This window comes from Mus caroli, unplaced genomic scaffold, assembly GCF_978045245.1.
Source record: "Mus caroli unplaced genomic scaffold, Mus_caroli_1 scaffold_18, whole genome shotgun sequence".
Lineage (NCBI taxonomy): Eukaryota > Metazoa > Chordata > Mammalia > Rodentia > Muridae > Mus > Mus caroli.
Genome location: NW_028227273.1, coordinates 90,557,782 through 90,580,436, shown reverse-complemented (window position 1 = coordinate 90,580,436; position 22,655 = coordinate 90,557,782). Strand labels below are relative to the sequence as shown.

General features: G+C 44.6%; 1 protein-coding gene and 1 pseudogene across 2 annotated transcripts in view; one reads left to right on the top strand and one right to left on the bottom strand.

The window, feature by feature from the left end:
- Tiam2 (TIAM Rac1 associated GEF 2) overlaps positions 1–22,655 on the top strand; it is a 206,975-nt gene that overhangs the window by 133,324 nt on the left and 50,996 nt on the right. For both annotated transcript variants that reach the window (XM_021186122.2, XM_021186121.2), the window contains exons 11-14: positions 961–1,065; positions 1,503–1,581; positions 3,902–3,994; positions 4,637–4,900. In XM_021186122.2, coding sequence (XP_021041781.1) covers positions 961–1,065; positions 1,503–1,581; positions 3,902–3,994; positions 4,637–4,900 — 541 coding nt within the window. The remainder of the gene's footprint in view (positions 1–960; positions 1,066–1,502; positions 1,582–3,901; positions 3,995–4,636; positions 4,901–22,655) is intronic.
- On the bottom strand, positions 12,233–12,754 carry LOC110312491 (large ribosomal subunit protein eL20 pseudogene; annotated as a pseudogene).

Sequence of the window (22,655 nt, the reverse complement as noted above, 5' to 3'; positions counted from 1 at the left end):
ATACACACATATATACATATACACATACTCACATACATACACACACATATATACATATACACATAAACATACACATACATATACAAACACATAAACACACACAAAGGGCAGGGGTGGGAGGGTAGAGGGGGTTAGACTATATCTGCATTTAAACATTTTCCCTTTGAAAATACTTTGAAGTATGAAATTCTGAAGTCTGTATAACTTAAAATCTCTCTACTTTCCTAATGACAAACAACTTAGTTAGCAACCGGCACATGGCAGAGAGCTGTCTGTCTGAAGGGAGATGGTTGTGGAATAACCAGCACATGGCAGAGAGCTGACTGTCTGAAGGGAGATGGTTGTGGAATAACTGGCACATGGCAGAGAGCTGTCTGTCTGAAGGGAGATGGTTGTGGAATAACTGGCACATGGCAGAGAGCTGCTGTCTGAAGGGAGATGGTTGTGGAATAACTGGCACATGGCAGAGAGCTGTCTGTCTGAAGGGAGATGGTTGTGGAATAACTGGCACATGGCAGAGAGCTAGCTGTCTGAAGGGAGATGGTTGTGGAATAACCGGCACATGGCAGAGAGCTGACTGTCTGAAGGGAGATGGTTGTGGAATAACTGGCACATGGCAGAGAGCTGTCTGTCTGAAGGGAGATGGTTGTGGAATAACCAGCACATGGCAAAGAGCTGCTGTCTGAAGGGAGATGGTTGTGGAATAAAATGTATCACTTCCTAGCAATGAACCTTATACTTTGTGATGATAGCATTTAGAGGAGACCTTAAACAATGAATCTTGACCCTTCCTTTTCTTGTTTGTACATTTAAATTTCAGGTTTTCTGTAGTTCTGGACTGAGAACATTATATGCAGTTATTTTGGGGGATTTTGATAGTGATCTGTCACAAGCCTCCTGAATGCTGATGGTTTTAGGACAGGCAGTTAGACTCTGAGTAACCAATCATTTTCTTTGTAGATGAGACAGTTGGAACCCACTCACTATGGTCTTCAGCTCCGAAAGGTGGTCGATAAAAGTGTGGAGTGGTGTGTGCCGGCACTGTATGAATACATGCAAGAGCAGGCAAGTGGACCTGGGGGTTGAGAGGGACTGTCCAACCACAGCCATGCCCAACCTCACGTAGCCTAGGCTGGCCTTGAACTCTGTGTATCTGAGAATGATCTTGATATTCTGACCTTCCTGCTTTCATATCCTGTGTGTTTGGAATAGAAGTGTGCACCACCACACCTAGTCTATGAGATGTTGGGGGTCAGACCCAGGGCCACACATGCTAAGTGAACACTTCACAAGCTCAGCCCTTTCCCCAGGCCTCCGCATGGCCTCTTAATTTTGGGGACTGTAATTTGGGGGCAAACTGTTCAAGTTTGGCATTTGATTTGTGACCAACCCTCATGTAAACAGTATTGTAAGTTTCCTGTGCGAAAGTGTGCCAACTTCATTCCACAAGGTTGTGTAGTGTTAGCCCCTGATTCTCCTGCTTTCTCTTTCTCCTTTCTTAGGTTTATGATGAAATTGAAGTTTTCCCACTCAGTGTGTATGACGTGCAGCTAACCAAGACTGGGGACATGACTGACTTTGGTGAGTGTCAGGAGCCCTCTCTTGTCCCCGGGAGACAGATGATCACCTTGCCCTTGGTCCCTCTCTCTCTTTTTTCATTATTATTTATTTTATTTGAATGGCCTGGTATGTATCAATACTGGGAGAGATGGTAAGGTAATTTCAGGAAATAACATAAGAGTTGGTAAGGCATGTGACATACTGAGGACAGTGCTAACAATAAATGGACTCCACCTGGTGCTACTCTTAGCTGGTTCACCCAGGAGGCGAGGCTTCTTTGATCCAATTGTTGATTGCGATTTAAACATATGCGAATGTGCCACTTGTGCAGTGCCCAAGGAGGTCAGAAGAGGGAGTCTGATCATCTGGGGCTGGAGTTACAAGGTGTTGTGAGCTGCTCAATTTGCATGCTGGGAACAGAATGTGGGTCATCTGGTGATCTTAACCAGCTGGTAATCATCTTAACCACGAAGCCATCTCTCCAGCCTCAAGAGGCTTCTTTTTTATGTCTAAAGTCTTACCAACTGGAATGCTGTCCTTTCCCAGACCTTTCTCCCAGGATAGGAATCTTACCTGCCCTTTAAGATCTCATGGACAGTCTAACTGGAATAAGCCTGATCTTTTGGCTTTATCTCCCTCTGGCCTGAGTTTAGCGATTATGGGTCAACATAGGTCTTTAACTCTTATTTCCCTTGTCTTTATTGAATCTCTGCTCGAAGGTCTTTGTAGACTTGGCTCATGCCTTGCTGAGCACTGCAGTCTTCCTTTACCACTAGAACTCAGTAATTAGAGAAGGCTGATGAATACTTCCACAGAAAGGCTGGGCTTTGTTTTTTGTTTTTGTCATGTTACAAATGTCACAACATGGATATTTGCTTCAAAATATTTCAAGTTGATAATATGCTCAAACTGTTAAAATTTTATTCTCTGGACCCCTTTGTTGATCACACGATCAGGTTTGTTGGTTGATTTTGAGTCTTACCATACTGGCCTGGTATTCTAGGATATTCTCAAATCTTGTAGTGATCCTCCTGCCTCAGCCTCCCAAATGCTAAGTTTAAGTGAGAATCCTCATGTCTGCTGTAGGTTGGGGTTGGTCAGTTGTAGGTTGGTTTCATGTGGAAACCCTCTTAGCCTTTCATCTGCTTCCACGGCTGCCATGAGTGAGTCTTCTTCCCATTTGAGCGAATGAATATAGGCAGAGGTTCTTTTGTCGTGGTTGGCCAGGTGCTGCTTAAGGTTTAGAGAAGACATGGGGAAAGAGGACATTTTCCCTGTTCTCTGGGGACTGATGGCATTGGGGAACCTGGATGGATAAGTATAGTCCTCACCATGGCAGTGTTCGAGGGAACATACGGTCTGAGCAGGACAGGTACTGCGTCTTGCATCTCAGACCTATATAAAGCACTGGACCCATTCAGGAGGATTTTCTACTGTCATTGCATGTGTGCATCTGTGCATATTTGTGTGAGTGTGTGTGTTTATACATTTCTGACCTGCAATCCTCTAAGCCTTGATCAGCCTCAATCTCCTGTAGGATTGCTCATAGACTAGTGCTTGCCATGCATCTGGCTTTTTACACGGATTCCAGGGACTCGAACTCTGATCCTTATGCTTATGCAGTGCACACTGTGTCTACTGAGCCTGCCTTTAACCATCTTAAAACACCTCACTCTGCTTCAGTAAGAGTATCTTTCAGCCTTATCTTAAAAAATAAAGCATCATTTTAGCCGTGGTGAGACAGAAGTAAATTATCCACAGCAAAGGATCTTCCTGTCCATCTGTGAATCACCCTCACTTTTCACTTGGCAAAACTGCAGCTCTATCCACACGACGCTGGCTTTCCACTCCCTTCCCCAGCTTTCTGACAAGCCCACATTATACCCTTTGTCTTTATGAATTTGGGAACCCTTTGATATTCACCATTCTGTGCCTGATTATTGCACTTAGCATTAATGTCTTCGGGGTTCATCCTATTGCAGGATGTGCCAGATTTTTTTTTAAAGGCCAAGTAGTGTTCTACTGACTGTGCACACCACACTCTGTGACTCTGTGTGTCCTTAATCTCCTCCTCTGTCAGTGAGGCTGTTCCCATGGCCGGCTGCTGTGAATGTGCTGCTGTGTACAGTCGGAACTGTTGAGTAACATTGCACACCCGTGTGTCTAATTCTCTGGTCTGGTGGGTTCCTCTTTCCCTTATGCTTGCTAACTAGTGCGACTTTCAAAATAGTTGAAACTTACTTTCTCAACATGCTTGCATTTACAAGAGTGGATGCTCACCGACACCCTAAGACAGACAATGAGAGATAAACTTACACTCGCTCATTATTTTCTCCCTCAGGGTTTGCAGTCACAGTTCAGGTGGACGAACACCAGCATCTCAACCGGATATTTATCAGTGATGTTCTCCCTGATAGCCTGGCATACGGAGGAGGTCTGTGTGGCGCTGCGTCTGCGCACTCTGAGGTTCTAACTGTGGGATGCTCTGCTTCGTGAGGTTGCTTGTGGTTTTGTCACATGATGGTTTCTCTGGGAGTTTTTCACAAAGAATTGATCTGAAAATACATGTGTGTGTGTATGTGTATGCACATTGTGTGTATATATATAGAGAGAGAATATTCATACAGATGTGTGCATATGTGTGTAAAGAGTATTCATACATATTGTGCAAAGATAATATGCATACTGATATGTGTAAAAAGATTATTCATACAGATGTATATAGGTGTAAAGAGAGTATTCATACAAATGTGTTTAAAGGGTGTATTCATACAGGTGTGTTTGTATAAAAAGAGTATTCATACAGGGGTGTGTGTGTAAAGAGAATATTCATATAGATGTTCAGATAGAGGGAGGGAAAGAATTGTGAAACAGAGAGACCCAGAGAAAAGAGCTGACTAGCAGTTCCCCAAATTGTGTCACATTCAAAACAATCTACTTAACACCAGCCTGGAGCTGGGCTTTAGTTTAAACCTTACATGTTTCCCACCTGGTCAGTGTTGGGCATTTGCAGCTTGCTTTCGTCTTAAAATGCATCTCCATAATCTTTTCCTCCTTTCTTCCTGTTTGCTCTCAGGGCTGAGAAAGGGCAACGAAATCATGAGCTTAAATGGGGAAGCAGTGTCTGACCTTGACATCCAGCAGATGGAGGCTTTGTTTTCTGAGAAGAGTGTTGGCCTCACTCTAGTCGCCCGGCCTGTGACCACAAGAAGAACCCTGTGTGCTTCCTGGTCAGACAGTGACCTGTTCTCCAGGGACCAGAAAAGTCTGCAGCCCTCTCCCAACCAGTCCCAGCTGCTGGAGGAATTCCTGGATAACTTTAGAAAAACTGCCACGAATGGTAAGGCTGTGTTTCACATCGGTCGTGACCTGTCGGTCCCATTGGCTCATAGTCTTTCTTAGGCTGCAGCTTTGATGGCAAGTTCAGATTGTACAAGCTACTATGGTACACTGAATTTTTCTCTCACTTACTGAGACAAGAACACAGATGCCAACTGGGATATATTTATCAGGAGCCCATGAATTTTAGCAATTAGAGAACCTTCCAAAAAAAATGAAAATAACTTTTTTCAGGGGAGGCACAATAGTCTTTAAGAAAAACACAGGCTCTTTGAAAGCCATTCACAGTGTCCAGTATTGCTGTTGCCTATAATCTATTGCAGGTATTAGCCAGTATTGGGAGACTTTGTTTTAGTCAGTGGGGTCTAAGGTAAATCCGTTTTACAGTGTTCAGTTTGTGTCCTGGATGGTATGTTTTTGCCATCTGGAGGGCTGGTGTGTAAGAAACAACAAACTTTGCATGTTCTTTATGGACTGATTTTGGAACCTTGTGAAGGCCTGTGGCTGAAGAGTGCCAGTCTAGTTTCTTCCAAGTGAAATAGCTGTCAGAGGAGTCACATGAGGGTGGGTTGTCTGAGCTGAAATTTCTACCTCTCTTGGTTGTTGTATTTGAACCAGAGGCTCGAGCTGAGTCCCTGTCATGACCTCTCCCCATGGAGGCCCTGTTAAGCTTCCTAGGAGCGCAGAGTGGGTTTTGATCCTGAGGACACCTGAGTTGTTTATTTCACGCCGTCCTGCATTCCTAATGGTTTTGTAATAAAAATATTTGTGTGTCGACCAAAAATGAATGCGAAACACACAAGAGTAATCGTTGGGTAGATTTAATGATAAAGTTGTCTGTAATTAAACATCAGATTGTAAGATTTGTGATTCGGAAAAGTAGCTGGTGTTTCTTCCTCCTTCCTGGACTTTTATTCTCATTGGGTGTCCTGAAACAGAAATTAGGGTGGAGCTACTAATGATTGGTAATATTGGGACCATATTCAGCTTACTCTAGGCTGCTATTCCAAGCCTGTGTCATGTACCCATTGTTGGATGGATTGTCCTTGAGGGATATTCCCTACCTGTTATTCCTCTGCATTTTGTCACAATAAGAAGTAAGCACCCTGTAATATTTTTCCTATCTGGGGAAGGAATGAGCCAAGATACAGATTTACCTTTCTGCTTCTCCACCGCTTTTACAGTCCTAGATTCTTGCTGTCATCCAGAGGGCATCATGTGCTTTTCTGCACAGGGAACTCAGAGAAGTGAGGGTGTGGGAAACTTGTCTGCAGTCATGTTGTTAGCAGTGCTCACCTGCCTGAGGTAGTGCAGATATCTCCTGGCACCTGCCCTGCATGGGCCTTCCCCTCCAGCTAAACTAGAGTGTGCTGAGATTTAGCCCTTTTCTCAGGCAGAGTACAGGCTCTTAGGCTCCAGGTCTGGGGTACATCCATTGTTGTGTGTTCCATGATGGTATTATAGGTATTTGATCCCAATTGGGGGTTACTACCTTGCCTTTGATCATTCAGTTCTTGATCATTCAGTTCCTGGGTAAAATACAACTTTTAAACTTATCATAAGCCTTTAATGCACTAGAGTTAGGCAGATATCTATGCTAGTGGTCTCTACTTCCTTGTCAATAACCCCAAGTTATAACTTGCCATGTTTCATCTGGGCTGCTCTGAACTCCAATTGGCCAGTCCTCATGGCCGTGCTTTAATGACTCATCTACCCCATGGTGTCTTCTCTTTCCACCTCCTTCCTTCTCCTCCTTGTGGTCTCTGCCTCAGACCCCAACCCCAGGAACTGAAACTCCACCTATCCCCCTTCTGCCCAGCTATAGGCTGTAGGTATCTTTATTCACCACTTGGGGGGGGGGCAAGGTTACATAGAATCACTTGGGCCTTCCTGCAGATTCTCTTGTCCCTGGGGGCAACCAGACCTTGGGGGCCAGCATTTAACATTACAATACATAGCAAAAGACCAAACCCCAACGCATGGTCTTGAGCCTGTGTGCCATAACTGCTTGCTTTTCCATTAACTTTGCAAAAGTGGATTTCCCTTTGTACTGCTTGAAGAGAACTGAGTGCTCGGAAACTTTGAAGGTTAAATGTAATAAAATATGGACTGAGGGGTTAAGAACCTGAAAGAACAGACAGACCAAGTTTCTCGTTTGGATATAATGTCTTGCTTGCAAGAGGAGCTTGTGCTATGGCTGTATGACGGTCACCAGGTTCTGAGTCAGATCTTGGTTTGAGGGTTGGGTACTCTTGGGAGTAGTGTGTAGGCAGTCATGGAGGATGCTAACTCCCTCCCCAGTCCCTTGTAGAGACAATTCTGAAATTCGTTCACAGAGTTCTTCAGGTGGCCCCGGAATTGGGTTGTAAGTGCACACCGAAGCGTTTCAAATGCACACCACCCGTGGGCTTCCGCTCTTTTTCCTGCTTATGTGGTCACTTTCCCAGTAACTTCTGGTGAGTAGTCCTCTGCTCAAACTCTGCCTCTGTGAGAGCATCCACGGTCTCCCCAGCTCTGGTATGGCCAGGACTCTAAGCTAGTGACCCAGCTTCCTCTTTAATTAGGACTTTGTTTAAAAGCCAGGTACAATGTCTTTCACCACCTGGCACCTAAATAAATGGAAGGCTGAGGCAAGAGAAATGAATTCCAGGTCGGAGTAGGATACATAGTAAGACCTTGTTTCAAAATAAACAACAACAACAACAACAATGAACTTACGTTGACTTACTTTGACTGTGAACTAGAAGTAATCCCATCCTCTTATTATAAAATTAGAATTTACACAAACATTTAAATAGCGTTGGGGAAGGGATTTTAATAGGATTTTGAGCTGTCCTTAGGAGTGGTGATGTCAGTGTCTTTATTCTCACTTGTCCCACCTATGAACATTGCCAGAGGCGCTGGGTACTTGGAAAGGAGGAAGGGAGGTACAGAAAGCCCCAACCCATTTCACAAAGCTTGTATCTCCACCTACTGATGTTTCTGAAATAAGATTAACCTTTTAAAAGGGGGAAACTGGACAGATCCTGTGTGTAGTTATTGGGTATATATCTGACCATCTTAGGGAATGGATGCCCATGTCTTCCTGCTGGGGGTTGAAGGGCAAGGCCCTGGGATGGGCTGTATCTGGCTCTGATCTACTTCCAGTTTTAGTTGAACAGTCAAGCATCTTCCCCAGGTCTCTCTCTCAGTTAGCCTTAGTTATAACAGAAATGGTTCTGTGTCTGACTGAGGGAAGTATCACAGCAGGGGGTGAGGAGGTATCATTGATGGCTATTCTCAAAGAGGCATCTACTCATTTCTTTTTTTTTTTTTTTTTTTTTTTTTGAGAGTCCGTGACAATTAGGACATTTGGTGAAATGTCTCAGAGTCACCTCCTGGGTTCCCTGCAGACAGGAGCAGGCCTGTGGCTGATCCTCTCCATCTCAGGACCATCCGGGATGGGCCTCCTATGAGTAGTGGGGTCATGCCTCCCCAGCACTCCTGAGCTGAGGTTCTGAGGATCCAGTGAGATAATGTGTCAGGTTCTTGTCGAATACAGCTGACATCTTGGGCAGTGTCTGTCCTTCAGTTAAGGATTGAATGCCAACCCACCACCATCATCCTATAAAATGCTCTGGAAGCTGCTGACAGTTGTTAACACTCCTCCCTCGCTCCTCTGATCTACCCAGGGCACACTGATGCTATTAATGTAGGATGCTAAGAAGAGACTCCCAGCTCTCGAGAGCCACAGGGCCACAGTGTTAGAGCCTTTGACTCCTAAGACATGAATGGCTGTTTGATTTCTGCCTTACATATTTGAATTTCTGTAATAGTTATCCATACTGGGGAGAGGAAAAGTCCACAGGCTATATTTGACTGGAGTGGAAATACTAGTAAAGACTTTTTAACAGAGAGAATTAATTATATCACTGGAATTTCCCAAGGAGACCAGTGTTATTTTTGATCCAACAAGACCACCATTGAAGGAGTTGGGTGAACCCAAGCTGTGCTCAGATCCTGTTAAGGGCTGCTTTTGTGATTTATGCACGAAATTCCATTTTCTAGTGTTTGCTGGCTTTTGAGCAACCTCAGCAGCTTTTGGAAAGTCTCCTCGGGGTGTAGGGTTTGTGAATTAAATTTTTATGTAAACACCAGACTCCCTATGGCATTAATGTTTTCTCCATACCTACAGCTGTTACTACGGCCTTGTGAGGGCCAGAGGTTCATTTAGCAGGAGGGAAATAGAGGCCAGTGTTCCTGCTACTTGGGCTTACAACCAGTCCTTCCCAGACACAAAAGGTAGCTATGGCCAGAGGTGTTAGTGCAGCCCCCAAGCCCATTTTGAATCAGTTCTTTTGAGTTGGTATCTGAGTGGTGGAGAGTTTTAAGCTACCAAAAGAGCTACTTAGATGTAAATTTGTTCCCCCTCCCACACACACACACACACACACACACAGAGAGAGAGAGAGAGAGAGAGAGAGAGAGAGAGAGAGAGAGAGAGAGAGAGACTGAGACTCTGACTATAAATAATTTCCCAGAATCCAGGCTGGCTGGTCAGCCTCTCACAGGCTCAGCCTGGGTTACAGGTCTGCTCTATGGGCAACTCACACCACTCTTCTGAGTTCCCCCTCCCCCAACAGTTCTGAAGTTGTCAGTATCATCACTTTTCTGCAATGTTGATGCATGCACATACCATAAAATGCTACAGTATAAAAGGCTAAAAGTGGAGCTGGAGAGATGGCTCAGTGGATAAGAATGCTGGCTGCTTTCCCAGAGGTCCTGAGTTCAATACCCAGCAACATGGTGGCTTCCTTACAACCATCTGTAATGGGATACCTTCTTCTGATATGTCTGAAGACAGTGACAGTGTACTCATATGCATAAAATAAATAAGTACATCTTTTTAAAAAAGTGATGGCTAAGTCCTCTGAAGCTGTGGGTACAGTGGTTAAAGGCATGGGTATTAGCTGAAGAGCCTATATGCAAGAACTGGTTCTGGGCTCACTCATTTATTTGCTGTGTGTGCCCCAGAACATCAATTAACCTCTCTGATTAGTTTTAGAAACTATAAAATGGTCTAAGACTTTTATGAATTAATCGCCTGATACTTGGGAAGTACTAATAGTGCCTACTACATAGGAAGACTAAAAAACTATGTCTGTTAAACAAGTAGATAAGTTTCTCTTGCCATGTCTGTAGCATTGAGCTTTTCTTCCAAGGATAATTCTTGGTTTCTTTCTCCTGCTGACCTGGCGAAGTTTCTCCATACACTGGGGAGCATGCTGGGATACTTTCCTGCTTTGGGGATTACAGGGACGCTTGCACCTGGATTTGGGGGTGCTGGGGCTAGAATCCGGGCTTCATGCATGCATGCTCTGTTAACTGAGCCACATCTTTAACCTTCTGTCTTCTGTTCTGCATTGTTTTGGTTATGGCAGAAAAATGGTCAGTATTAGATGTCTATTCTCTAATTAGCTGAATTGTGAATATGGGGGGAGGGATTCTGTGGTTAAGGTTCTTCAAATAAGGAAAGACTCCTGCGTAGCCCCACTGGTGTCACAAGGACTGTCTTAGGGAGGCAGAAGAGTCTGAGTCGGAGAATAATGTAATGTGGGGCCATGAGCCAAGGACTGCTTGAGACGTCTAACAGGGACTGAAGGAATAGATTCTCTGTCTCCAGGGGGGGGCTCACTTTACTCTCTGATGGAGGTCTCATCTCCAGGCTGCATGAGAGTCAGTTTGTTTTATGTGACATGCCCTGGCAGTCATACAAAGTTTAACATACAGTCCTACTTTTGTGATTCTGTGGTAGGAGATGGATGTGGGAGATCTTCACCATCTACAATTAGAGTACTCACATCATTCTCACAGACAACTTACTGTTTAAAAGTATGGCTGACCCCAAGAACAGTAACATTGTAACAATGTGGAGAAACTGACTGATACACTGTCTGTCTTTTAGCATCAATATATCACTGGGCATGTAAGTATAACCACCCAGTGATTACTTAGTTGAATACACAAGATACACGTGCCTGTTATACATCCTAAGGGTTTATTTCAAGTGCAGAGCACCATACTTGTAGCCAAGAAGGGAATCCTGGCTTTGTGTATTGCATGAGATCAAATCCATGATGAAAATACTTTGGCTCAGAGGGGTTCTTGTTTAAGCCTTGAAGTTGGGGGCTGAACTTCCGTGCTTCGTCCTGAATTCAGGGATCTCTGTTTAGGTTCATGAAATGAGACATGTGACTTCCTATCATAGTAGAGAGACATCCACCGTCCCTGCTGAGAAACCAGTGTCACCAGAAAAATAGACCACCCCTGTGTCATTTATTTGATTTTTTTAAATGACAATGATTTGCTAGGTAGTCTAGGCTGACCTTGAACTTGAGATCCTTCTGTGCCCCTCCCCAAGTGTGGCCAGAATTACAGGTGCTTGCTACCATGCCCAACCCACTTTCCTTTTGTCTTCTTCTTCTTGTATCCTTCGTGTATTTATTTTACCATAGTGTGTGTTTGCTGAGTGATAGGGCCTGCTGGAGGAGCATTGGAAAGTGAAACAATGAGCTGAGCTGATGAAAAATCCTTACCTACTGGGAGTCTGGCTGTGTCTCAAACCCAGGGAAACAGAGAACAAGTAAACATATTGCAAGAAATTGTAAGAAATATGAAGGAACAGAGGATGGCCAGGGCAAGAGGGACAAGGTCAGGGATGAAGGAAGGCACTGGTGACCTGCTTAGTTTTTTTTGTCAACTTAACACAAGCTAGAGTCTTCTGAGAACACAGAAACTCAACTGACAAAATAAGATTGGCCTGTAGGCTAGTTTGTAGAACACTTTCTTGATTGATGATTGCTGGGAGAGGGCTTAGCTCACTGTGGGTGGTGTCGCCATTAGGCTGGTGGTCCTGGTTTTCTATAAGCAAACAGGCTAAACAAGCCATGACGAGGAAGCCAGTAAGCAGCATCCCTCCATGGCCTCTGCATCAGTTCCTGCCTCCTGGTTTCTGCCTGACTTCCCTCAGTGATGGACTAGAAGCTGAGAGTTATAAGATGAAATAAGCCCTTTCTTCCATTTAATTATTGGTGAGGTTGGGTGAGGGGGATAATCAGTAAGCTTTGGAGTTGCAGTTGCACCACATCGGTTCCTCTCACTTCAGACAGTTCAGTTATGCTCTTTTATAATGGATTCCTGATGCAGTATGAGTCAGCTATAATTATTTATACATTGTCTACTCCTATGTAAATCGATTCCAGTTTTCTTTTTTCTTTCTTTTTTTTTTCTCTTTTTTTATTTTTTATTTTTATTTTTTTTTTTGACAGTCTCAAGTTTTTATTCAGTGGGTCTCTGTGTCTAGAAGACAGTGTTGGGCCTCTTGGTGGTGAAGCGTGGCTTGTGCTGGCGCCGCAATACGTGGTGGGGCAGTGGGAATTTGATCTTGGAGTTGTGGAGCTGCTTGACAGCTGGCTGGCGGCACTTGCCAGCTGCAATCTCTTCCACCTTCATGATCTGGATGGAGTGGGCACGGGCACGGTGTCGGGCACCCATGTCTCGGTAGCACTGTATGACTGCACCAGCCAGTGGTCAGGTCCCGGTACTCCCGGTACATGTTGTGTGTGCCACTGCGGGAGTCATAGCGCAGCCAGATGAGCAGGGGTGACTTCTCAAACACCTGCCCGCAGTACACAATCTCCCTGGATGACTTCTTCATTTTCTTCAGCTGCGACACAAAGTACCAGAAGCAGGACTTGGCCACCACATGGTTGGGTGCAAAGATTCGCATACGGTACAGTGGTGGTGTGTGGCATTTTGGGGTTGGCAAGCAACGCCCCACCACCTTGTACTCCCAAAGCGTGCCCGAGGCCTTCATGGCACTGCGCGCTCGTTCGCCGCCAGTCACAAAAGGAAGCTCCAGTTTTCATCTTTGTTTTCTCTCTTGGTCTTCGGCATTTTTGACTTTGTGACTTGGTGGTAGCCTTGAGTTAATTCATTTGGAAATAGTTTTAGAACATTGTATTGTGAGTCTACTGCCAAAAGCTCTGGCCAATTGACCCCAGAGCAGGGAGAAGAACTCCAGCAAAGTTTCTGGAAGAGCAGGGTACCTGCCCCTGGTCTCCGAAAGGCTGGCTTGTGGAAACTGGAGTTCCCAGGGATACTCTGATGTCATCAGCTGCTAAGTGCTGGCTGGCCCTGGCTGCTTTCCCTTTCTCCTAGCAAGTCTCACTCTCCGGCTGCCATTCATGTGTCTAATTCGGACTTTCATGTTTCTGTTGAATAACAAGCATGTCAGACTTCTCTGCTGTCTGGGCATATTTGTATAGCACAGTTAGCACAGTTCTTTGAGTGTTTGCTGAATCTATCATGTGTGTATGTAATGTATGTTTTCATTCGAGTGTTTGTGCATATGATAGATGTCTTCCATGCTCACTTCTTCACCTTATCTTTTGAGGCTAAATTTGAATCTTGCTGATTCAGCTAGTTTGGTTGGCTTAGCAAGCTTCCAGGGATCCACCTCTTCCTTCCCTTCCAACCCCAACACCCGTGCTGGGATTACAGCCGCACAAATCTCCATCCAGCTCGATGTAGGTCCCCGGGAATCTGAACTTGGGTCCTCATGCTGTGGCAAACAGTTTACTGATTGAACCATCTCCTTAGCCCCTAAATTTCATCATTTTTACTTTATAAACATAACAAGCAAAGGGAGCTTCAGATGAGAAGCTTTGACATCTTGATCCGAATATCGGTCACCAGGTTGCTTGGCCACCGAACATTTAGTCACAAGGTAGGTCGTGATCTTCTATAGGTCTGAATGTATTCTCCTGGGGAGGTGGGAGATTACAACCACATTTTTTTGGGGGAGGGGGGGAACAGGTTTAAATGGTGAGGTATGAATAAAAATGGTTGCTTGTGTTTCTTTAGGTCGGTGGAATGGAAGTTTATAGAAACTGTCTTGCCTGCCCTGCTTCTGTTTAAGGACTGCGTTGCCTTCTGTAAGAAGTAGGGAGCTGCCTGCAGGCTATGGAGAGAGATCACAAGCTCTTAATGTTTTCAGCTCCCAGAGCATCCGGGTTGCCTCCCTGCCATAGGAGTCACTGTTTACTGCCTTGCAAAGTTGTTGTATGTGTGATTGCTGTCATTTGCCTATGACCCAAAAACTCTTGGCAATGGTAACTTGGCAATGGTAACTCTTGGCAATGGGCGGGGGGGGGGGGGGGGGGTTATGAGAGGCTTAAGGCATAGCAGCTTGTGCTACAATTGCAGAGTCACCACAGTGTGTAAGCTATTGAGAGACAGGACAGCTTTGAAGACTTTCTTTTTAAAATTTAATTTTTATTTGTATTGTATGCTGTGTTTGTATATGTATGTATGTATGTATGTATGTATGTGAGAGAGAATATGTATGCATGGTGTGTGTGTGTGTGCACACGTGTGCGCGCGTGTGTGTGTGTGAAAAAGAGAGAGAGAAAGGAGGGGAGAGGTATGTTTGGGTACCCCAGAAAGCAGAAGTAAATATTAAAAGGACTCTGTTACCATGAAGTTAAGGCATTGCTGATGCGAGAGGCTTATCAGGGGTGGTTGCCAAAAAGAGTCCTTGGAGCACACACCAAGCCTTCCAGATTTGTCAATCCAGTGTGATGAAATAGTGGGGAGTTGACCTCAGAGCATCTGCAGTTAATTGCATGCTCACAGGAGGGACTCCAGGCTGGCTCGTGGCTGTGCTTGGCAGAGAGTCAGATGGTCAGGTCATGACTCTGCCAGCAGCTATCCTGGGAGCCAATGCTGTCTGGACTTGCTGCTTTTCATGTCTGCCCCATGGTTTCTGCCTTATCATAGACAAACCCCAAACCACACCTAGAAGGGGCATTGGCTTCCCATCTCCAGGGTGGATCAGTTTTGAGCATGCGTTTGCTATTGGCATGTTGAGCATTGTTAAATTGCTGGCAACAGCATTTACAAAGGGCTATGGTTCTGAGCAAGGATACTTGGTTCCAGTCCCTGGCCTTGTTATATGTGGCCTTAGGCACGCCCTCTATTTCCTGTCTCATCCCGTCTTAAGACGAGGCTTGGGGAAGCTAATTAGGGCTTTTTCTTTTTCTCTAATGTTCACTTATGGCGGAATGTAAGTGTAACGTTCATTTCTATCACAATGCCCATGTCTTGTGAAAGTTTACAAAGTCAAAAAAGGAAAAAAAAAGCATTAGTTTTCTGGTGTTGCTGCAAATCCCATCTCTTTAAATAGAGGCAGGTCCCGGCTGCTGGGAGAGGTGTGGGTTAAGACTGTGCTAATAGCAGGCTGTCTCCATGCAAAGTTCACACGGGGGCCCCAGGGGCTCTAATTATCCTCCGCTCAGTCTGGTGGAGCAGAGACATGTTATTATCTTACTCTGGGTAAATCAAGGCAGAGGCCCATGATGCCATTGGTAACTTGAACAAGGTCACAGTCAGTCTTAGAGGATACCATTTAGCTGTTCTCCGTCAGGGTGGAAAGTACTTGCATTTTTCACAACTTTTATGGCAGATATAACATAAATCTCAGACTGAATTTGCCCTTTGGTGCAGCAGATTCAGAGACTGTCAGCTCTTGTCATAGTCCCATTTTATCTGGGGCTAAGGATGACAGTTAGGAGCCGCCTGCCTGGTGGTGGTGGGCTTTCTCCTCTTGGCTGAGGTGTTGGGGATCCCATTGTTCACAGTGAGAGTTCTCCAGTATTCTTTCTTGTGTTGTTTTGAGGGTTCGTAGTGATCTTCACTAACCCCGTGATGATGCGGCCATATTTCCTGTGACTTGGTCTCAAGATTCCCTTACAGTAGAGTCAGATTGTCAGTCCAAATTTGTTTCCTGTACGGTCCGCATGGGCTTATAACCATCCTCTGAGAATATGTTGTGTGGTTTACTTTTAAAGCATACGCTTCTGTGATTTTTCGGATCTTCATGAAGTTGTGTGGCTGTATCTGCTATCTGTTTATTTCCACATTTGTGTCACCTCAGAAAAGAAGCCCTGAGCCCCCTAGACGTCAGCTCAGCCCTGTTTTCATCCTTCCTTCCAGGAAGTCATGGTGTGTAAATGGAGTCACTCAGTGTGTAGCCTGCCAGGCCTGATCTCTTCAGTGCCATGACATGTTTGCCCTCTTCTCCCTAATGTAGCGTTTTCTAGGTTAACTTATATTTAAGCATCCATCAGCCTTTCACTACTCTCCAGAGCAGAATAACACTCCATTTTACCCTGTTTTATGCAGCAAAATAGTGGCTCCTGCTGGAATGGGCATTCATTGTCTCCCCCCACCCCCAAGCACAGCTCCGTCGGCTACATATATTTTTGCTAGGCTGCTTTCCCGGGATCTTTCAGTAAAACTCCAGATCACTAGTTTTGAAAGCCTTGAACATAAAATCCATTTTATTAAGATTCTTTAGGGCTGGAACGATGGCTCAGTCACCTACCATACATAAAACCCTTCCATATAAAGTAGGCATGCCTCACATCTGTAATCATGGCTGCTCTGGGCTCTATGAATCCCAGCTGGGAGATAGGGGGAGGGAGCGAAAGAGGGAAGGGAGAATGAATCTCTTGAGTGGCTGGAATATGTGCTGTCTGTCTGTCATTTGCCCCTGACATAATTGTCACTTGGCCCTTTTTTCAGAGGGATTCACTGTCTGGTGGGGTTAAGTGTACTTTAGGAATCTTTCCTTCATTTCCCATTCCCCTTTTCTTTGGGCGTGGGCTAACAACCCACAATTCCCAAGTCATAGTCATAGCCGTCCTGGAGGACAAGGTTGTCCTCTGAGGGAAAGTGGCTTCCTCCTCAGCTCTCTCTGTTGTCCTTCTAAAGATGCCTGTGTGTGTTGTACCAGGCATGGTGGTAGCTAGCTGCCATTGCTCCCCTGAAAACATTGGTCTCACTTCTTCTCTATGACTCTGAGGAGATTTGTCACTAGACAATTGGCTCAGATCATGGTAGCCTGCTATCAAGGACCATTTATTACCTGCGTTTTTTTTCTTCTGTGCATCACCAGCTCTTGCTACATTGAACCTCTGGTTCAGTAGGCTTCTCGGGAGTTTCATAAAGTTTACATTTTTCTGGCAGGATATGTATGTAGTGATAGAATCGATTTTCTCTGCAAGCTTTATGATGGCATTCAAATGGCTGCTTTGAATGTCTTAGACACGGAATAATAATGAGCATTAAAATGGAAGGCCCGGGAGATGGTTTAGTTGGAAAAGTGCTTACCGTACAAGCATGATAACATTCTGATCTCTAGGACCCATGTTAAGCAAACAAACAACTAGCCATAGTGCTATATGCTTGTAATTCCTGTGATGGGGTGGCAAAGACAGGCCAATTCCTGTGGTTAACTGGTCAACCAGCCTGGCTTACTTGGAAAATTCCAGGCTAGTGAGAGATTCCTTCTTCAAAAACAAACTAGATATTATCCCAAAGAATGATATCTCAAGTTTAATTTCAGGCCTCTATACTCATGTGTACCTTCCCTGCACAAGCATAAGCACGCGTACCCCCCCCCCCACACACACACACAGAGAGAGAGAGAGAGAGAGAGAGAGAGAGAGAGAGAGAGAGAGAGAGTTGTATTTGGACTAGTAGATTGATTTTTTTTGTTGTTGTTTGCTTGGGTTTTTTGTTTTTTTTTGTTTGTTTTTTTGTTTGTTTTTTTGAGACAGGGTTTCTCTGTATAGCCCTGGCTGTCCTGGAACTCACTTTGTAGACCAGGCTGGCCTTAAACTCAGAAATCCGCCTGCCTCTGCCTCCCAAGTGCTGGGATTAAAGGCGTGCGCCACTACCGCCTGGCATAGATTGATTTTTTGTGTGTGTGTAATGATAATGTATGGTATTAAATAATGATCTTTTGGTTGAGTAGTCAGGTCCCCCAACCTTGAAAGGAGTCAGTCCTATCATTTTCTCAGTCTCTGAAGTGTCTATTTGTGATTTCAGTTAAGCGTCTTATTTTCATTTTGTTTCTCTGACAATTAAGGAGTAATATTTGCCTTGATGACAGCACAGCAAGCTGTCCTTGGTAAGAGGTGCCACAGGCCATTGCCCTTTAATGTAAAAAACATGAATAGAACTTAGGGAAACCGAAATTAGCTAAGAATAACCACTGTTATACAAAGCTCACAGATTTCAAATTCAAATGGAGGAACTTCTCAGGGCTCTTTGCAAGTGGACTTCATGTTTTCTGTGTTCCTTGTGCTGCCATTTCATATGTGAAGTTAATGGGCAGCTGTATGATAATTCGTGTGACTCGGAGAACTGGGCGGGAGGGGGGGGTTAACTGTGTATGTACAAAGCACTGTTGTTCAGCTGGCTGACTTGATTTATTCAGTATATTGACTTCTCTTAAAATTGCATTTGTAATTAAGGTAGAAAAAAGCAAAAGATACACGGGATGAAGGAAATGAATGCGATAAGGATTCTGGGGTTCTTCTTTGGTTCTTTCTGAGCTCTTTATCAATTGAACTGTGTGGTGAAAGTTCCAAGAAACCAGAAAACTGTACAGATTAAGACATAGTCCACACACACAGTCAACCGAATGTCAGTAGAGAGAAAGAAGGATACATTAAAACATCAAGAATGGGGGTGGAGAGGTGGCCCAGCAGTTAAGAGCCCTTATGTGCTTCCACTGCCCACCACGTGACATTTGGAAGGTTTGTGGCTGTGGTTTTAACTATATTTTGTCTGGGGACGTGGCTGATGAGTCTCTTGCAGTCCTCTAAATTAATATCACATGTTACAGGTGGGCTTCATTGTATTAGTTAGTTTCTTGTGCCTATGTCAAAATACTGTAGCCACAAGTTTTATTTCCCAGCCTCTTTGTTCCCCAAAATTATGACTGACACTTAATATTTCATGAATAAATGTCTAAGCCAATAGTTTTGCCTTGTTCCCCAGATAGCTCATAACTTAATTATCCATTTATTCTAAGTCCTGTCGTGTAGTTAGCTACCTTTCCTCGGTTTCATGTAACCATCTCCTTCAGCATTCCAGGGCAAATCCCTCACACCTGAGTCTATCCCAGAAATCCTCACTATACCAGTGCTTCCACCGCCCTATTTTCCTGTCAATGTTCATAGGCCAATAGCCTTTCATTGACAAGTGGAGCTTCCACACATTGCATAAAAGATTCCCTCTACCAAATACCAGGGAAAGTAGCTTAAGGAAGGGGTTGTTTTGGCATAGAGTTAGAAGTGATCTAGCTGATCTTGGCATTGAAGGCAGGGTGGTTGGGGTGTGAGGCAGCTCATCCTATTACACCCACAGCTGGGCAGCAGAGACAAGGGATGCAGGTGCTCACTCGCCCTGCTTTTATACACTCTAGAGTCTCAGCCAATGGAGTGGTGCCAGCCACATTTACAGTGAGGCTTCTCACCTCCATTAACCTAATCTAGAATGTTTTTAGAAACATGTCCAGAGACTTGTCTCCTAAACAAATCTAGTTGATCATATTAGATCAAAAAATAGACCAAGTTGACAATATAAATCATTATATAAGTGAAGGAGAAAGCACAAATGAACTGAGCCAAGAATTAGCACCATTAATAAGTAAATGTCAACAAACTCTTTGAGGCTGCTGGGAATTTTGGCCTTTCCATTTTTTTTTCTTATGGCATTATTAGGGCAGACTATGAATTGTGTAGCTACCACTATGGTTTTTGTTTCAGCATAGTAGAAATACATTATTGAAAGAAGGCCTTTACGTATGACAGTATTACAATCAGTATACTATAGTATGCTTTGGAATGGTGGAGAGGGAAACTGTTCACTAGTAGTATGAGTCTTCAGGACTAAACGAAAGTTTCCATCTTCATGCCCTACCCTTCCTGCAGGTGACTTTCATCCCCACAGTGAGGCAGAGCTTGCCCAGTGCTATTAATACCATCTTAGTCCATATGTGTTGCTGCAGTTCCAGAGTCTGGGTCATTTCTAAGCAGAAATGCAATGGCTTATAGTTCTGGAAACTGAAGTCCAAGGTCAGGGCATTAGGTTTAGCCATTGACTCTACTGTGGCCTTGACTTCTGCATCCTCATGTGGCAGAAGGCAGAGAAGAGTGCACATACCTTGAGGCTCATGAATGCCATGTCCCAAGGACCTCATCAGATCCCTTCTCCTGGCACTTTCAGTGACAGCAAACTTCCAACACACAGATTCTGGGTTACACATTCACATTGCTGTGACTTCAATTATTAATTTTGCAAAAGTTTAAGCTAATAAGTATCCTACAATTTGCATTTCTTGTTTAGAGCATAGCGATTGATGTCCTCCGTCTAATTTTCAGTTGCTGGTTCTGAGATCCAGGGATCATGCTCAGACTTGTGGATGGCATGGATCATAGATCATTCTCACCTGGGACAGTTCTCTTGTCCTACACAGACTCCATCCAGGCTCCTTCAAGGCCAGAGCCAACATTCCTACCTGTCCTTGTAGCCCCAAGCAGCCTGGAACCTCCTTTGCCTGCTTGCTGCCACTTGGGAGATGTCTAAGGGATGGAAAGAATGGAAGCCCTACTCCTTTGCTACCTGGGATTATGGGATGGTACCAGCTAGGGTACAAGCTCCCTTCCAGTGTTTCCCATTCTACTGTTTCAGAGACTTCTTCCTTGTTCCCATCAAGGTGTGCATGAGGTATCGCTTCTTACAGGACAGGAAGTAAATGGAGAAAGTTACTTTCTTGCATATTAACTGCCACTGTCTTGCATACTAAATGTGCTAGATCAGATTTGGGAGTGATGTCATTGTAGACTTTGGATTAAAGCTACAAAGTATGTGAATGGGGCCGATCTTAACTTCAGCATTTTCCGGAGCTTCTATTTTTAAGTTGGTACCCAAGATTCTATTTTAACACAAGTCTTGCCCTTTAATTGTGAAGGACTCGAAGCTTCCAGTGGCACTAATGGGGCATGTGCTGACGCATCGCTCAGGAACACACTGAATTACTAGGTGTCCCATACCTAAAGCCTTGTGTTTTCTCTATTTGTCCATCAAGAACTGGAGGGCATATGGCATAGTGGAGAAGCAGTATTTTTCCATGACAGGCTGCATGGTGTGTCATCCACCTCTAGAGCATGCTACTGATAAAGGAGACAGGTAGTTGAGTCTGGTGTCAGCAGAGCTGTTTCTGATAATGAACCTGGTGCCTGGTGAAAGCTCAGTGCCTGGCACCCATCTGAATGACAGACTCTCTAAATCAAATGTGAAGGAGTAGACTATTTCTTAGCTCTCTGGACCTTTGATCCCTAGGCTGCCAGGGAGATGCTTTTGGTGGCCCACATTAAATGGAAGGTTTTTCAGTACTTGATTTCCACAAGGCACACCACGACAAGGGCAAATATTTGACACAAGCAAAAGTAGCTTGGTTGACAGGGTTTTAATTTGGCCACTTTCCATTATTATCATTATGGGTACTGTTCAGCCCTGGGTGGGCCGAAGCGTGTGCTTAGTGAGATCTTACATAAGCAGTGAAGAACCCCTCATCTATGTCACTGCGTGTGTCCTGATGAGAAGGCCCGGATAGGTTTTATAGGGGTAGATGGGTTTGTGTCTTTCCTTCCACTGTTCTTGCTTAGGATGTGGGCAGCCTGTGGGTGGGGCCATGGGCATACATACAGTGCTCAGCACACTTAAGCGGCTGTGTACATGAGCATTCAGATTTGACCTGCCTACACTCTTTTTATTGCTGTGTTTCATTTCTTCCAGAATGTACTTTCCCTCTATTTCTCCTCTAGAAACAACACAGGGGGCTTGCTCAATGCAGACTGCATAGGTTACTACTCAATTTGTTGCTGTGATCAGACTCCTTACCAAAGGAAGCCAGGGAAGGTTTGAAGCTGCTATCCATCTTGGTGGGAACGAACGGTTCAACTGAAAATGGCAGTTCAGGCTGAAAGAGAGGAAACTAGACGGGCGGAAGAAACAATGGAGTCTAGACAAGACTCTGATCAAGACTCAATTTAATATTTCCAGACACCCAGTTTATAAAGGAAGGGGGAGGGAACCCAATTTCCCACCAAGTAACTCAGGGTCCAGTAGCAGGACGAACACGTGTGTGACTCCAGGCAGCAAAGGCAGGTTCCAGCAGTGGGCATGGCAGGACGAATGAGCCGGTAGCTCCACCCTTGAGCAGGCAGGTTCCAGGCTGGGGGAAGGGAGACCACATTTCCCCCCATTAGATAACAAAACAAAAATAAAAAAGGGGGTGGCCTGTGGCAGAAAAATTATCTATGTTCAATAGTTCTGCCTGAGTTCCTAGGGCTAAAGAAAAAACTTATTTCCGTGGGATTCCCTAACTATTCTAATGGTAAACTGTATCTGGCTAAGGCTGTCTTTAAAGCACTGACTGAATAGCAGCGTTGGGCTGTAGGCTCTGACTTTATAATGCTAATTAGTGCTGAATAGGTAGCTACCTGTTTGCATTTTAAGTAGGGCGTTGAAACCCTGGCTGAGTTTAGCTAAACGATTTTTGGAATAACACTGAGCTGATAATTATCCACAATTTTGGGTGAAAGGCAGGGGGACAGGGAGAAGGGGTTAAGACTGGCTGGCTCCTAGTACAAGGCCAATTGGCTTTTTTATTTTTTGGGTGGGAGGTTACGACAGCAAGGTCTCCAATCTCTCTCCCCCCTATTAATTAAGTTTAAATAGGCAATGCTTAACAGAGGTGATCAAATGATTTTCTCATCCGTAGATGAGTGGGCCTTTAACCTTGACTTGGGTGGACATTGGCCTGATTCCTCCCGTGAGCATTGTAACAACTCACATCT